The sequence below is a fragment of the Bombina bombina genome, chromosome 3, assembly GCF_027579735.1.
Source record: "Bombina bombina isolate aBomBom1 chromosome 3, aBomBom1.pri, whole genome shotgun sequence".
In the NCBI taxonomy this organism is placed as follows: domain Eukaryota; kingdom Metazoa; phylum Chordata; class Amphibia; order Anura; family Bombinatoridae; genus Bombina; species Bombina bombina.
The window spans coordinates 112,063,457-112,079,104 of record NC_069501.1 but is presented as its reverse complement, the minus strand read 5'-3'; the positions used below and the strand labels follow the sequence as shown (position 1 = coordinate 112,079,104).

General features: G+C 39.7%; 1 protein-coding gene across 1 annotated transcript in view; it reads left to right on the top strand.

Annotated features, from left to right (window-relative positions):
- Positions 1 to 15,648, top strand: part of SON (SON DNA and RNA binding protein) — a gene marked incomplete in the record, with an annotated part of 747,918 nt that overhangs the window by 367,937 nt on the left and 364,333 nt on the right. The window contains 1 exon segment of the mRNA XM_053705170.1: positions 3,731 to 4,385. Within this exon segment, the coding sequence (XP_053561145.1) occupies positions 3,731 to 4,385 (655 nt within the window).

Genomic DNA, 15,648 nt, shown 5'->3' with positions numbered 1-15,648 from the left:
CTTACCTGATAAATTCCTTTCTTCTGTGGTGTGATCAGTCCACGGCCCGCCCTGTTTTTAAGGCAGGTAAATATTTTTTAAGTTATACTCCAGTCACCACTACACCCTTGGCTTCTCCTTTCTCGTTGGTCCTTGGTCGAATGACTGGGAGTGACGTAGAGGGGAGGAGCTATATGCAACTCTGCTGGGTGAATCCTCTTGCACTTCCTGTTGGGGAGGAGTAATATCCCAGAAGTAATGATGACCCGTGGACTGATCACACCACAGAAGAAAGGAATTTATCAGGTAAGCATAAATTATGTTTTCTCCAAGAAGTATTGGAGAAAGGACTGTCAGCTAGTTCCTTAAAAGGACAGATATCTGCTTTGTCTATTCTTTTACACAAACGTCTGGCAGAGGTACCAGACGTTCAAGCGTTTAGTCAGGCTTTAGTCAGAATCAAGCCTGTTTTATAGACCTGTTGCTCCGCCATGGAGTCTGAATTTAGTTCTTTCAGTTCTGCAAGGAGTTCCGTTTGAACCTTTTCATTCCATAGATATTAAGCTTTTATCTTGGAAAGTTTTGTTTTTGGTAGCTATCTCTTCTGCTCGAAGAGTTTCAGAGTTATCTGCTTTACAGTGTGATTCATCTTACCTGGTTTTCCATGCAGATAAGGTAGTTTTGCGTACCAAACCCTGTTTTCTTCCTAAGGTTGTGTCTAATAAGAAATATTAACCAGGAAATTGTTGTTCCTTCTCTGTGTCCTAATCCTTCGAAGAAGGAACGTCTGTTACTCAATCTTGATGTGGTTCGTGCTTTAAAGTTCTATTTACAAGCAACTAAGGATTTCAGACAAACAACTTCATTGTTTATCTATTCTGGTAAGAGGAGAGGTCAGAAGGCGACTGCTACCTCTCTTTCCTTTTGGCTGAAAAGCATCATCCGTTTGACCTATGAGACTGCTGGCCAGCAGCCTCCCGAAACAATTACTGCTCATTCTACCAGAGCAGTGGCTTCCACATGGGCTTTTAAAATTGAGGCTTCTGTTGAACAGATTTGTAAGGCAGCGACTTGGTCTTCGCTGCATACTTTTTCCAAATTTTACAAATTCGATACTTTTGCTTCTTTGGAGGCTATTTTTGGGAGAAAGGTTTTACAAGCAGTGGTGCCTTCCGTTTAAGGTACCTGTCTTGTTCCCTCCCTTCATCCGTGTCCTAAAGCTTTGGTATTGGTATCCCACAAGTAAAGGATGAATCCGTGGACTCGATACATCTTACAAGAGGAAACAGAATTCATGCTTACCTGAGAAATTACTTTCTCTTGTGATGTATCGAGTCCACGGCCCGCCCTGGCTATTAGGTAGATTTTTGGTTTAAACTACAGTCACTACTGCACCCTATGGTTTCTCCTTTTTCTTTCTAACCTTCGGTCGAATGACTGGGGGGTGGAGCTAGAGGGGGAGCTATATGGACAGCTCTGCTGTATGCTCTCTTTGCCACTTCCTGTTGGGAAGGAGAATATCCCACAAGTAAAGGATGAATCCGTGGACTTGATACATCACAAGAGAAAGTAATTTATCAGGTAAGCATAAATTCTGTTTTCTTACATATCCTGAAAACTCTCATCACCTAACGACTCATTGAATATGAATATTAATCATCGATACATCTTTTGTAAAACGAGATGCTATCAACAAAAGGGTTATTCTGATCAAAAATGGACCCATATATAAGTTTGCAAAAGATGGGGCATATTTTGCCCCCATTGCAGTGCCGCAGCACTGCAAATAGAACTTATCATCAAAAATGAAAACAACATGAGTAAGAAGAAACTAAAGAACAGAACAAATATATTCCACTATGTCAGACTCATAAAAAATGAAATACCCAGTGATTGTGGAATAACAGTGTATAGGGATACAACATCAATGACCACACAGCTGTGCCCTTCACGCCACCCCACCCTATCCAAGCATTGCAACAAATGATGAGAATCCCTAAGATAGGTAAAAAGCCCCTTATCCAAAGTTTGCAGGTTGCCATCCATCCACTCGGACAGGGGCTTAAAAAGTGAGCCTATGCCCGAGACGATGGGTCTTCCTGGGGGATTTGCTGGATCCGTGAAGGGCAAAGCTAGGTGGTCATTAAAGTTGTATCCCTATACACTGTTGTTCCTCACTCACTGGGTATTTTGTCTCTGAAGTACTTCTTGAAAAAATATACTAATTATGAGTCTGACATAGTGGAATATATTTGTTCTGTTCTTGAGTTCCTTCTTACTCATAATTTTTTCATTTTTGATAAGTTCTATTTGCAGTGCTGCGGCACTGCAATGGGGGCAAAATATGCCCCATCTTTTGCAAACATATACGGGTTTTTGGGAACTCAAGTACATTTTTGATCAGAATAACCCTTTTGTTGGTAGCATCTTGTTTTACAAGAGATTTATCGATGATTTAATGTTCATATTCAGTGGGTCGTTAGGTGATGAGGGTTTTGAGGACTTTCTACGATATGTAAGAAAGAATGAGATGCAACTGGATTTTGTTGGAATTTGTAATACTGTACGGGTTGACTTTCTGGATGTGGCGCTACAGGGAGATGTGGGGCATCAAAGGATAATATCCGAAACTTATCGTCAGCCCAGTGCAGGCAATACTATCTTGTCATCCCCAACACCTTGTTCGCGCCATACCCAGGGGACAATTCATCAGATTAAGGAGAAATACCAGGGATACACAAGTTTATTTGCGTCAACCTATGGACCAATGTGAAAGACTTGAAGCAAGGGGATATAATAGACAAAAATTAGAGTTGGCCAGAATGGAAATTAGTAGTTATCATGAGCAAACACAGACAAAGAGCGATGCAACTAAAGGAGTGAAACAAGGTGATATTTTATTCACCACTGAGTACACCAATCAATTTCCTGAAATTGCCAGGATCCTAAAGCGGAATTTGCATGTGTTGGCTAGTGATGATATTTTAAAGGATACCTTAGGCCAATGTAAATTTGTGTCTAAGAAACCTTTGACCCTAGCAACTAAATTAGCTCCTAGCTTAGTACAGAAAATTGGAAAGGACTACACCTGGTTGGCCACTAAGGGAAACTTCAGATGTGGGGCTAGGGGATGCTTGACCTGTGGAATGATAGATCTCACTTAAGATTTTAGATCCACGATAGATAACTCATTTTAATATTGAGTTCTATGCCAATTGTAAAACTACATTTGTGGTGTACTTGTTGAAATGCTTGATTTGCCACTGTCCGTATGTTGGAAAAACTACCAGGCAGATGGGCACAAGGGCTCGTGAACACTATAATGATGTGAAGAATTATAATAAAGATTCCACAGTGGCATTTCAATGGAGTACACTTCACAAATATTGGTAATTTCTCAATTAAGGCTATTAATGTGGCAAAAATGCCAATAGGAGAAGGAAATAAATAAAAAAAATTGAATAAGAAGGACTTCCGGTTGGCGGCGTTTCAAGATGGCCACTGATTCCTGAAGCTCCGTGAAGCTTGGAATTGCAAAAGGCTATACATATCGCCATCCTTCTCTCCCTTGGCAGCATTTGTGCCCGGGAACCCTCTTGGATCAAGGCATTCCACCCCTTGGCCGCCGAGAAGCAAATTGAAGCTGAAAAGGCTGTTTGGCTCAGTAACAGACTGATTGCCGCCAAATTACATTTACTGACGCTTTCATCCAGCATTTGTCAACACTAATCTCTGACCTGATATCATGAAGATACTCTCCACAGAGGGACCTTTCAATAATGCCCTACTCATAGCTGAGCTGAGAGACGCACTTTTGCCCAAAATAGACTGTCTCCTAGCATCCTGTGCTAGCCTATGTAGCATATTGAGAGTAACGGAACAAGCTTGTCAGCAAAATCAGCGCATCTCCACATCTACCCCTCAGGATACAGTACCAAGCTCAACAGCATACCTGGGGGAAGAAGGAGACTCAGAGTCCTCAGATCCTTCATGGCAGAGAAAAGAAGTGGCTACAAAAATGACTGAAGCGACTCTCTCCTATTTGAGCCTGCCGACACCCGCCAGGGAGCAAAACCAGGGATCAGAGAAAGGCTCATTGACATCTCTGTTGGCCCACCTGACACTCGATACAGATCTGGACATAATTTCTAAACTGTCTCTCACAGGAAAAGTCGCTCAAGCCTACACTACTAGTATCATCGAAACTAAAGGAGAACCACTGCACTCCCAGCATAGGTCATATACCACACCTGAAACTTATACTGCTTACCAAAAAGAGAGCATGCTTGCACGACTGGCCAATAACTCTAGAAAGGTCTGGTCTCTTGATAGGAACACGGAATATACCCTGGCAGGCCTGAAAGACATGCCTCGCTATTGCCCATATGAGAGGTGTCATTGGTGGGGTCGGAGGAGGGTTCAGCTGGCCACGGGAGTTGGTTGATCTGCATACTGAAATCTGCCTGCGATGAGACCGGTTGCTTTCCGGTCTAAATCAGCGCCCCGCAATGTTAAATGGAACTTGAAGCTTTGTATTGTACTGTTTCTCAATCTACACAGTTATACCCGGTTGTGTTACTGCTTATTTATTACTATCTTCCCCTGTTTAATTGATAGACATATTCCCTAATGTGTTGTGGTCTTATGTTATTGCAAGCTAAGATGGGACGTTCTGATAAAGTGGCGGGAGGGTGGCCAATGCATGGTATACAAACCCTTTTAAATTGTTAAACACCAGCTTACATGCAAATTATAATTATTATGCTTATGTGCTCAGCGTTGTTAGACCTATCGCCCTATCCTGCTACATATGAAATGATCTATGACAACTAAAAGCTGCTAATTTATGAGAGATCAAATCCATAGCCACTTGAATCATAATATGTACGACACCGGCTATGTTCATGACAATGACAATGTAATCTTTACTTAATTAAAGACAAATCCGGCTGTGGTCTTTACATTCAGTTAGCAGGATAGAATCATGGGGCGTATGTATGTCTGACTCTATGTTTTATTGTCTGCAGCCCCAATCTGTCTGCCCTTTATGACATTTCATAATATTGCCAGTCAATCCTAAGCTTTATGACTTCAACGAGCGTTATAGGATACATCAGACACAGTGGTAGTGCTGTCTGGACACTGTTTGGTAGGCAGGGCATTGTTTGCTGTTCACTCTAATTTAGTTTAGATCAGTTGAATTTTTTTTTTTCTTCTTTATTTTTATTTGAACTTAGGTTGTTGGGGGCAATTTAAATGCACGCTATGTCACACAAATATAGGTAGCTATGCATGGGTTGATTTATAATTGCTTAGTGAAACAGCTACAGGATTTTTGCCACTGAATACAATATGACGCCTATATAGCCTGTTTTACCCTCATTAATACTTGTCATTTCTGTTCATAACTGGATGCACTGAGCAGTGCTACAATCAATTTAGACACCTTGTAATAGCCCCATTTAGTTTAGTTTAGTTTAATGTTTGACACCCTGTTATTTAGGTAGTATAGACAATAGGGATACTGCAAATTTTGAATTAAAAATAAAAACCCCAACGGTGTAGATATCTAAGACACAAAGAAGGATCTCAATGAAGACTGAAACTTTGCATGTTTGTCGTATAGATATAGTTGCATTGAGCTTCTAAATGATCTAACCTGTATCTTGAATAATGTATTGATTTTCTTTTATGCCCTGCGTGGTATGATACCTTATTATGTATGTGTCTACATTGTTGGATATAAATAAAATTAAAAAAAAAAAAAAAAAAAAAAAAAAATTGAATAAAAAGGAGTTATATTGGATTTTTCAATTAAAAACAAGGATCCCTAGTGGAATGAATAAGGAATGGGATCATCTAACAAACTAAGGGATGTGTCACATCAAGTGCCGGAATCCGGCGTCTATATTATTCTTAGCAATCCTTGGCCATAGTGAAGCAAAGCCCACGAAGGTGCGTAATCACTAGCACCACAAAGACTTCTTACAAAAAACATGAACCATGTACCTAAGTCACCATGAACAAACCTCTAGCTAGAACTGCTGTGTCATTAAGCGAATCGAGGGCTAGTTTAATCAATCTGTCAAATATCAGACATGTAACTCAATGTCACACCCCCATGTTAATCCCGGACCAATAGGGCCACAGTAACGCCGTTAGGTGTAAACAACCCATGTTATACACAACCAAAGGGCAAAATCCATTGGATTATCCATATTGTTACAATATAGGCACCTCACAAATATTACATCTACATTAAAGTGTCCCAATACATCAAATATACCATTGCAATTACAAAAACTTTAAGGTCCTACTATGAGCCCAATTATGTAAACGTAACTACGGGACATTTTACTATGGTGCCACAACAAAATTAGACCAACTTACTAACACTGCGTTACAGTAGTGTGGTATGCAATGTCACATAGATAAACACACTGATGGATAAGCACACACTCCTAAGCTTATGTATATATAAATATATATGTGTGTATGTGTATATATAAATATATATATTTATATATATATATATATATATATATTTATATATATATATATATATAAATATATATATATATGTGTGTGTGTGTATATATAAATATATACAGAAAAAAAAAGAGGACAAATCCGGTCTGGGTGCCAGTGCTTTAATCAGAGTTTTTTCATGCAGGTCATAGACAAGAGAGATGCAGCTCTGACTATCTGACATGTTTCGTGCATGCTCGCATGCGTTTCCCTAGAGTTAGGTAATTAGATGTCACAGGTGAGCTTTAATAGAATGTGTGAACTAATGGAAAGAGATCAATAGGTCTCTAAGTACACGGTAAGTCTATTAGGCTCAGCTGTGAGTGAAGTAATCCAACTCTTTGGGATGATACACTGAAATATTGAAATGCGTATAATTCAAATGATATATAGTTACATTTAGTAGAAACATTTATCAACATAACAGAAAAAATATATATATGAAAATAGAAATATAAAGAAATAAAAATATGAAAATAATTAGAAAAGAGAAAAACAAAGGAAACTTTACTAAGTCACATCATAATGCTAAAAAGGTATTATAATTCAATAATAAAAACTCTCTACAGGTTTCTTCACTAAGGTGAACTGCTTTAATTTATAGTATATGATTGTCTGAGTAATAAAAAAAAAAATATAGATCATTCTGGACCTTAGTGTAATACCTATGAAAAAAGCAGGATAAATTTGTCCCTTTGTGTTTCCTTTGTTGTAGAGTACAAGGGGGTTCCATTGGTGGGACTTAGAAGAGTTAGTTCTAATGCAATTGTACTTACTCATGTTTTGAATTGTAGTACAGTGATCAATTCACAGATATGTTTCATTATAAAACAGATAGAAGATGTATTAAAACGCACAATAATACTTGTGAATATATGTATATGAGGTACATATAGGTGTGAGTTGATTCAACAATTGAATTAGTGGATGTGCTTAAGGTAGTGTTACTGGTTATATTGTTGATTTACTCAATAAATAAGTTTACATCATATCTCCTGTTGATGCCTGTGGGTGATCTTGTTGCTAATGTAAATATCCAATAAACTTCCCTCTTGAGTAATGTTTTTACTCTATCTCCTCCCTGAGGATCTTTATCTATATATTCTATTCCCTGGAAAGAGAAATTCCTGATGTTGCCTGAATGTGTATGAAAATGTTTGGCTATGGGAGTTCTAGGTGAGGTCTCCTCTATAGATGGTAAGATGCTCTCTTATTCTATCTTTGAGGGGGCGGGTGGTAATGCCAACATATTGGAACCCACATTCCCTGCACGTTATCAAATAAATAACATATGTAGATGTACAGCTGATTCTGTTCTTTATGTGAAATGTTTTTCCTGTTTGAGTTGATGTAAATGTTTTGCTTATGTTTGTATAGTCACAGCTTTTACATCGGACATTTATAGAAACCAGAAGAGGGTGTCAACCAGTTGGTTTGTGATTGTACTTGTTAATTAAATTTTTTCCTCTCTACATCACCTATATTAGTGGCTTTCTTTGCTGTAAACTTTATTATGTTATCCAACCTGTATTTGAGAATGGTGTCACCATTAAGAACTGGAAGGTATTTTTTGATAATTCTACAAATTTGGTAGAATTGTCTCCTATATTTTGTTGTAAAATATGTGGGATCCTTATCTAGTGTGTCCATACTGTTCTCAATTTCATAAGATGATGAGATTGTCTGTGTATGTGATCTTGTGTTTGTAATTGGACTTGTGTGGTCCTCAGTTTTATTTAATAAAGTGTGTCTATTCATTTTGGCTACTTGAGTCATTATTTTGTTAAGTGATTTTCTACTGTATCATCTGGCTATGAGTTTGTCCTTTAGTATCTGGGCTTCATTTTTATATAGTTTGTTTGGAGCAATTTCTGCACAAGTGGAGAAATTGTCCTTTTGGTATGCTTTTTCTTATGTGTGGTGCATGACAAGAATCAGCCCTTAAGATGGTATTCCTAGATAGAGGTTTACTGTAATTGGAGATGATGATATTGTTTTCATCATGTTGTAGATGTAAGTCCAGATATTCAATATCTCTGTGATGGGCCTTATAGGTAAAGGATAGATTTAATTATTATTGAGATATTGAATAAATTTTGGGATAGATGTCTCATGATTGTCTTTGTATATGAGAATCAGGTCATCAATATACCTGCCATATACAATAATGTTAGACCTGAGGTGGCACTCACCCCCAAAGATGTGGCAGGCCTCGAAGTAACCCATGTACAAATTAGCATAGGAGGGGGCAAATTTTGCCCCCATGGCCGTGCCTCATCTCTGGAGGTAATATGTCCTCTCAAACACAAAGAAATTATGGGAAAGTAGAAACTGTGTAACTTCAATTAAGAAATCTACAAAACTGTTTGGAAAGTCAGTGAATCTTTCTTGCATAAATATGAGAGCTTTTAGTCCTTCTAAATGGGGAATGCTGGAGTAAAGTGAGGAGACATCAATGGTCAACCATTTATAGTTTTTGTGCCATTTAAGAGTTTCTATCTTGTTGATCAAGTGGGTACTGTCTCTGATGTATCCTGGTAAGGATCTCACTATTGGCTGCAATACATTATCAAGCCAGTCTCCCAGCCTCTCGCACTGAGAGCCTTTACTCGCCACAATGGGTCTCCCCGGTGGATTATCCAATGTTTTGTGGATCTTGGGCACTGTGCGAAAGGTTGGGACAATGGGATGGTCCACTAAGCAATGTCGTGCTATTTCAGATTTCATTAGACCCTCCTCACAGGCTGTGTCTAAGAGATTACGAAGTTCATTCTTGAATTTAATTGTAGGGTTGAAGGTCAGTTTTTGGTATGTTTTAGTGTCCGCTAGTTGCGAGAGGACTTCAGATCTGTAATCTGATTTGTTTAGAATTACTATGGCTCCTCCTTTATCTGCTGGGGTTATGACTATGTCAGAGTTTTGTTTTTAATATTTGTAAAGGTTCACGTTCTTCTATATTAAGGTTGTCTCTAAATGTTTCAGCTCTGTCATAGACAGTTTTATGTAATTTGATAATTTCCTGTTCTACTAGATTTTGAAACATTTCTATAGAATCACTTCTACTTTGTACAGGATAAAAATGTGATTTACTTTTAAGTGTGGTGCTAAATGAGGGTATGGTACTATGTATACTTTGTTGTCTAAGTGCTTGGAGTGAAATTAGATCATTGAGATCACAGAGTACATAAAATTCAAGCCGTGTCTGTGACCGAATTGTGGATTAGATTGGCATCTAGAGTGTGAGTGACACTAGTATTATGTGAAAGATTGGTACCATGTGTATTCCTTGTCATGTTCTGTAAATGATGATCACTAATGTGATTATCAGTTAAATAAATATAATTTTGAATCTGTGAAGTGTTTTTTCAAAGTAATTTTTCTTACTAGTGCATTGAGATCAAGTATGGTCGAAAAAAGACCGAAATTAGTGCTCAGTGCAAAGATAAGCCTCTATTTAGAAGCTGTGTTTGGTGATATGTGAGAGTGAAATTAGAAAGATTGATTACTGCTTCTTTATTGCTTTCTTTATCCGACTTGGATATCTGGATGGTAACTCCTTTTTTGGAGTGCTACTCGTAATGGGAGTGTTGACTAGGGTAGTGAGTCGAGTTCTGCCCTGTGATGTTGATGGGCTATCTGATTCATAGCTTGATCTACTATTGTGTGCTGTGTTATCTTCTTGATAGGGAGTGTTACCTGATGCATCTGTATCTATACTATAGAAAGTTACTCTCTTAGGATTAGGTGTATGATGGGAACTATTCTTCCTTTTATTGCCTTTCCCCTGTTTGTTAGTGTGAGGCCTGTGTGGTTTGTTCTTCTGCCAGGAGTTTACCACATCTAGCTCATAATCCTTACTGTCTCTTTGATACTTGGTGACTTTTCTGCTAGAAAGTGTAGTATCCAAATTCTGCATGGTGTCATCTAATTGTTTTTTTTTATATAATCTTATATATTTTTGTGTATCTTCAATTTTTTTGAGATTGTTATCTAGCCCTTCTATTTCTTTTATTAGGAGTTCCCTTTCATGTTTTTATGTTTTAATAACTGTTGCATGATGGAACAGTTGGTAAGATTATTGTTCCATTCTTCCATGAATTCTGAAATATTAACTGCAAAAGTGGGATACTTTTTCATTCTCAGGCCTCTAGGGACCTTCCTCTCACTAATATAAAGGTTCAGAAATTCTATGTCCCACCATAAGTTGGTCTCCTTGTACTTCTTGTTTTCTAATGTAGAAAAAATAGTGACCAAGTCACTTTTCTAATATATCATCCCATGTATTAGAGCTGGTCTTATGTGCTAAATTCATTATGTGCTTCCTTCTTTCTTGATCTTTTACCCATGTGGGGTTGTGACCCTCTGCCATAATGATATACGTGTCTCTACTATAGTGTTAAATGTAATAGTGATGCACAAGTAAGCCCTAAGTAAATATATATATATATATATATATATGGAGGTGGTGAAGTAAGTTTGTGCTAAGATTTCTACGTTGACATGCGCTTCTCAGCATTGTTGAAGCCAGATTCCTCTGAGTACAGCGAATGTCAGAGGGATGTGAAGGGAGTATCACCTATTGAATGCAATGATTTCCCTAATGGGGATCTATTTCATAGGTTCTCAGTTATCGGTCGTAGAGATTCATCTCCTACCTCCCTTTTCAGATGAACGATATACTCTCACATACCATTACCTCTACTGATAACTGTTTCAGTACTGGTTTGGCTATCTGCTATATGTGGATGGGTGTCTTTTCGGTAAGTATGTTTTTTATTACTTAAGACACCTCAACTATGGTTTGGCACTTTATGAATTTATATAAAGTTCTAAATATATGTTTTGTACTTATTTGCCATGAGTCAGGCTCATGTATTGCCTTGTGCAGACTGTCAGTTTCATATTTGGGGAAAATAAACATTTTAAGAAATATTTTTTTCTTACCTGGGGTTTAGTCTTTTCTTTCATGTAATTAGCAAGAGTCCATGAGCTAGTGACGTATGGGATATACATTCCTACCAGGAGGGGCAAAGTTTCCCAAACCTTAAAATGCCTATAAATACACCCCTCACCACACCCACAATTCAGTTTTACAAACTTTGCCTCCTATGGAGGTGGTGAAGTAAGTTTGTGCTAGATTCTACGTTGATATGCGCTCCGCAGCAAGTTGGAGCCCGGTTTTCCTCTCAGCGTGCAGTGAATGTCAGAGGGATGTGAGGAGAGTATTGCCTATTTGAATGCAATGATCTCCTTCTACGGGGTCTATTTCATAGGTTCTCTGTTATCGGTCGTAGAGATTCATCTCTTACCTCCCTTTTCAGATCGACGATATACTCTTATATATATATACCATTACCTCTGCTGATTTTCGTTTCAGTACTGGTTTGGCTTTCTACTACATGTAGATGAGTGTCCTGGGGTAAGTAAATCTTATTTCTCCAACATAGGTGTGTCCGGTCCACGGCGTCATCCTTACTTGTGGGATATTCTCTTCCCCAACAGGAAATGGCAAAGAGCCCAGCAAAGCTGGTCACATGATCCCTCCTAGGCTCCGCCTACCCCAGTCATTCTCTTTGCCGTTGTACAGGCAACATCTCCACGGAGATGGCTTAGAGTTTTTTAGTGTTTAACTGTAGTTTTTATTATTCAATCAAGAGTTTGTTATTTTGAAATAGTGCTGGTATGTACTATTTACTCAGAAACAGAAAAGAGATGAAGATTTCTGTTTGTATGAGGAAAATGATTTTAGCAACCGTCACTAAAATCCATGGCTGTTCCACACAGGACTGTTGAGAGCAATTAACTTCAGTTGGGGGAACAGTGAGCAGTCTCTTGCTGCTTGAGGTATGACACATTCTAACAAGACGATGTAATGCTGGAAGCTGTCATTTTCCCTATGGGATCCGGTAAGCCATGTTTATTACGATCGTAAATAAGGGCTTCACAAGGGCTTATTAAGACTGTAGACTTTTTCTGGGCTAAATCGATTCATTATTAACACATATTTAGCCTTGAGGAATCATTTTATTTGGGTATTTTGATATAATAATATCGGCAGGCACTGTTTTAGACACCTTATTCTTTAGGGGCTTTCCCAAAGCATAGGCAGAGCCTCATTTTCGCGCCGGTGTTGCGCACTTGTTTTTGAGAGGCATGGCATGCAGTCGCATGTGAGACGAGCTCTGATACTTAGAAAAGACTTTCTGAAGGCGTCATTTGGTATCGTATTCCCCTTTGGGCTTGGTTGGGTCTCAGCAAAGCAGATACCAGGGACTGTAAAGGGGTTAAAGTTCAAAACGGCTCCGGTTCCGTTATTTTAAGGGTTAAAGCTTCCAAATTTGGTGTGCAATACTTTTAAGGCTTTAAGACACTGTGGTGAAAATTTGGTGAATTTTGAACAATTCCTTCATGTTTTTTCGCAATTGCAGTAATAAAGTGTGTTCAGTTTAAAATTTAAAGTGACAGTAACGGTTTTATTTTAAAACTTTTTTGTACTTTGTTATCAAGTTTATGCCTGTTTAACATGTCTGAACTACCAGATAGACTGTGTTCTGAATGTGGGGAAGCCAGAATTCCTATTCATTTAAATAAATGTGATTTATGTGACAATGACAATGATGCCCAAGATGATTCCTCAAGTGAGGGGAGTAAGCATGGTACTGCATCATTCCCTCCTTCGTCTACACGAGTCTTGCCCACTCAGGAGGCCCCTAGTACATCTAGCGCGCCAATACTCCTTACTATGCAACAATTAACGGCTGTAATGGATAATTCTGTCAAAAACATTTTAGCCAAAATGAACACATATCAGCGTAAGCGCGACTGCTCTGTTTTAGATACTGAAGAGCATGACGACGCTGATAATGTTTCTGAAGGGCCCCTAACCCAGTCTGATGGGGCCAGGGAGGTTTTGTCTGAGGGAGAAATTACTGATTCAGGGAACATTTCTCAACAAGCTGAACCTGATGTGATTACATTTAAATTTAAGTTGGAACATCTCCGCATTCTGCTTAAGGAGGTATTATCCACTCTGGATGATTGTGACAAGTTGGTCATCCCAGAGAAACTATGTAAAATGGACAAGTTCCTAGAGGTGCCGGGGCTCCCAGAAGCTTTTCCTATACCCAAGCGGGTGGCGGACATTGTTAATAAAGAATGGGAAAGGCCCGGTATTCCTTTCGTCCCTCCCCCCATATTTAAAAAATTGTTTCCTATGGTCGACCCCAGAAAGGACTTATGGCAGACAGTCCCCAAGGTCGAGGGAGCGGTTTCCACTTTAAACAAACGCACCACTATACCCATAGAGGATAGTTGTGCTTTCAAAGATCCTATGGATAAAAAATTAGAAGGTTTGCTTAAAAAGATGTTTGTTCAGCAGGGTTGCCTTCTACAACCAATTTCATGCGTTGTCCCTGTCGCTACAGCCGCATGTTTCTGGTTCGATGAGCTGATAAAGGCGGTCGATAGTGATTCTCCTCCTTATGAGGAGATTATGGACAGAATCAATGCTCTCAAATTGGCTAATTCTTTTACCCTAGACGCCACTTTACAATTGGCTAGGTTAGCGGCTAAGAATTCTGGGTTTGCTATTGTGGCGCGCAGAGCGCTTTGGTTGAAATCTTGGTCGGCTGATGCGTCTTCCAAGAACAAGCTACTTAACATTCCTTTCAAGGGGAAAACGCTGTTTGGCCCTGACTTGAAAGAGATTATCTCTGATATCACTGGGGGTAAGGGCCACGCCCTTCCTCAGGATCGGCCTTTCAAGGCAAAAAATAAACCTAATTTTCGTCCCTTTCGTAGAAACGGACCAGCCCAAAGTGCTACGTCCTCTAAGCAAGAGGGTAATACTTCTCAAGCCAAGCCAGCTTGGAGACCAATGCAAGGCTGGTACAAGGGAAAGCAGGCCAAGAAACCTGCCACTGCTACCAAGACAGCATGAAATGTTGGCCCCCGATCCGGGACCGGATCTGGTGGGGGGCAGACTCTCTCTCTTCGCTCAGGCTTGGGCAAGAGATGTTCTGGATCCTTGGGCGCTAGAAATAGTCTCCCAAGGTTATCTTCTGGAATTCAAGGGGCTTCCCCCAAGGGGGAGGTTCCACAGGTCTCAGTTGTCTTCAGACCACATAAAAAGACAGGCATTCTTACATTGTGTAGAAGACCTGTTAAAAATGGGAGTGATTCATCCTGTTCCATTAAGAGAACAAGGGATGGGGTTCTACTCCAATCTGTTCATAGTTCCCAAAAAAGAGGGAACGTTCAGACCAATCTTAGATCTCAAGATCTTAAACAAGTTTCTCAAGGTTCCATCGTTCAAGATGGAAACCATTCGAACTATTCTTCCTTCCATCCAGGAAGGTCAATTCATGACCACGGTGGATTTAAAGGATGCGTATCTACATATTCCTATCCACAAGGAACATCATCGTTCCTAAGGTTCGCATTCCTGGACAAGCATTACCAGTTTGTGGCGCTTCCTTTCGGTTTAGCCACTGCTCCAAGGATTTTCACAAAGGTACTAGGGTCCCTTCTAGCTGTGCTAAGACCAAGGGGCATTGCTGTAGTACCTTACTTGGACGACATTCTGATTCAAGCGTCGTCCCTTCCTCAAGCAAAGGCTCACACGGACATAGTCCTGGCCTTTCTCAGATCTCACGGATGGAAAGTGAACGTGGAAAAGAGTTCTCTATCTCCGTCAACAAGGGTTCCCTTCTTGGGAACAATAATAGACTCCTTAGAAATGAGGATATTTCTGACAGAGGCCAGAAAAACAAAGCTTCTAGACTCTTGTCGGATACTTCATTCCGTTCCTCTTCCTTCCATAGCTCAGTGCATGGAAGTGATCGGGTTGATGGTAGCGGCAATGGACATAGTTCCTTTTGCGCGCATTCATCTAAGACCATTACAACTGTGCATGCTCAGTCAGTGGAATGGGGATTATACAGACTTGTCTCCGAAGATACAAGTAAATCAGAGGACCAGAGACTCACTCCGTTGGTGGCTGTCCCTGGACAACCTGTCACAAGGGATGACATTCCGCAGACCAGAGTGGGTCATTGTCACGACCGACGCCAGTCTGATGGGCTGGGGCGCGGTCTGGGGATCCCTGAAAGCTCAGGGTCTTTGGTCTCGGGAAGAATCTCT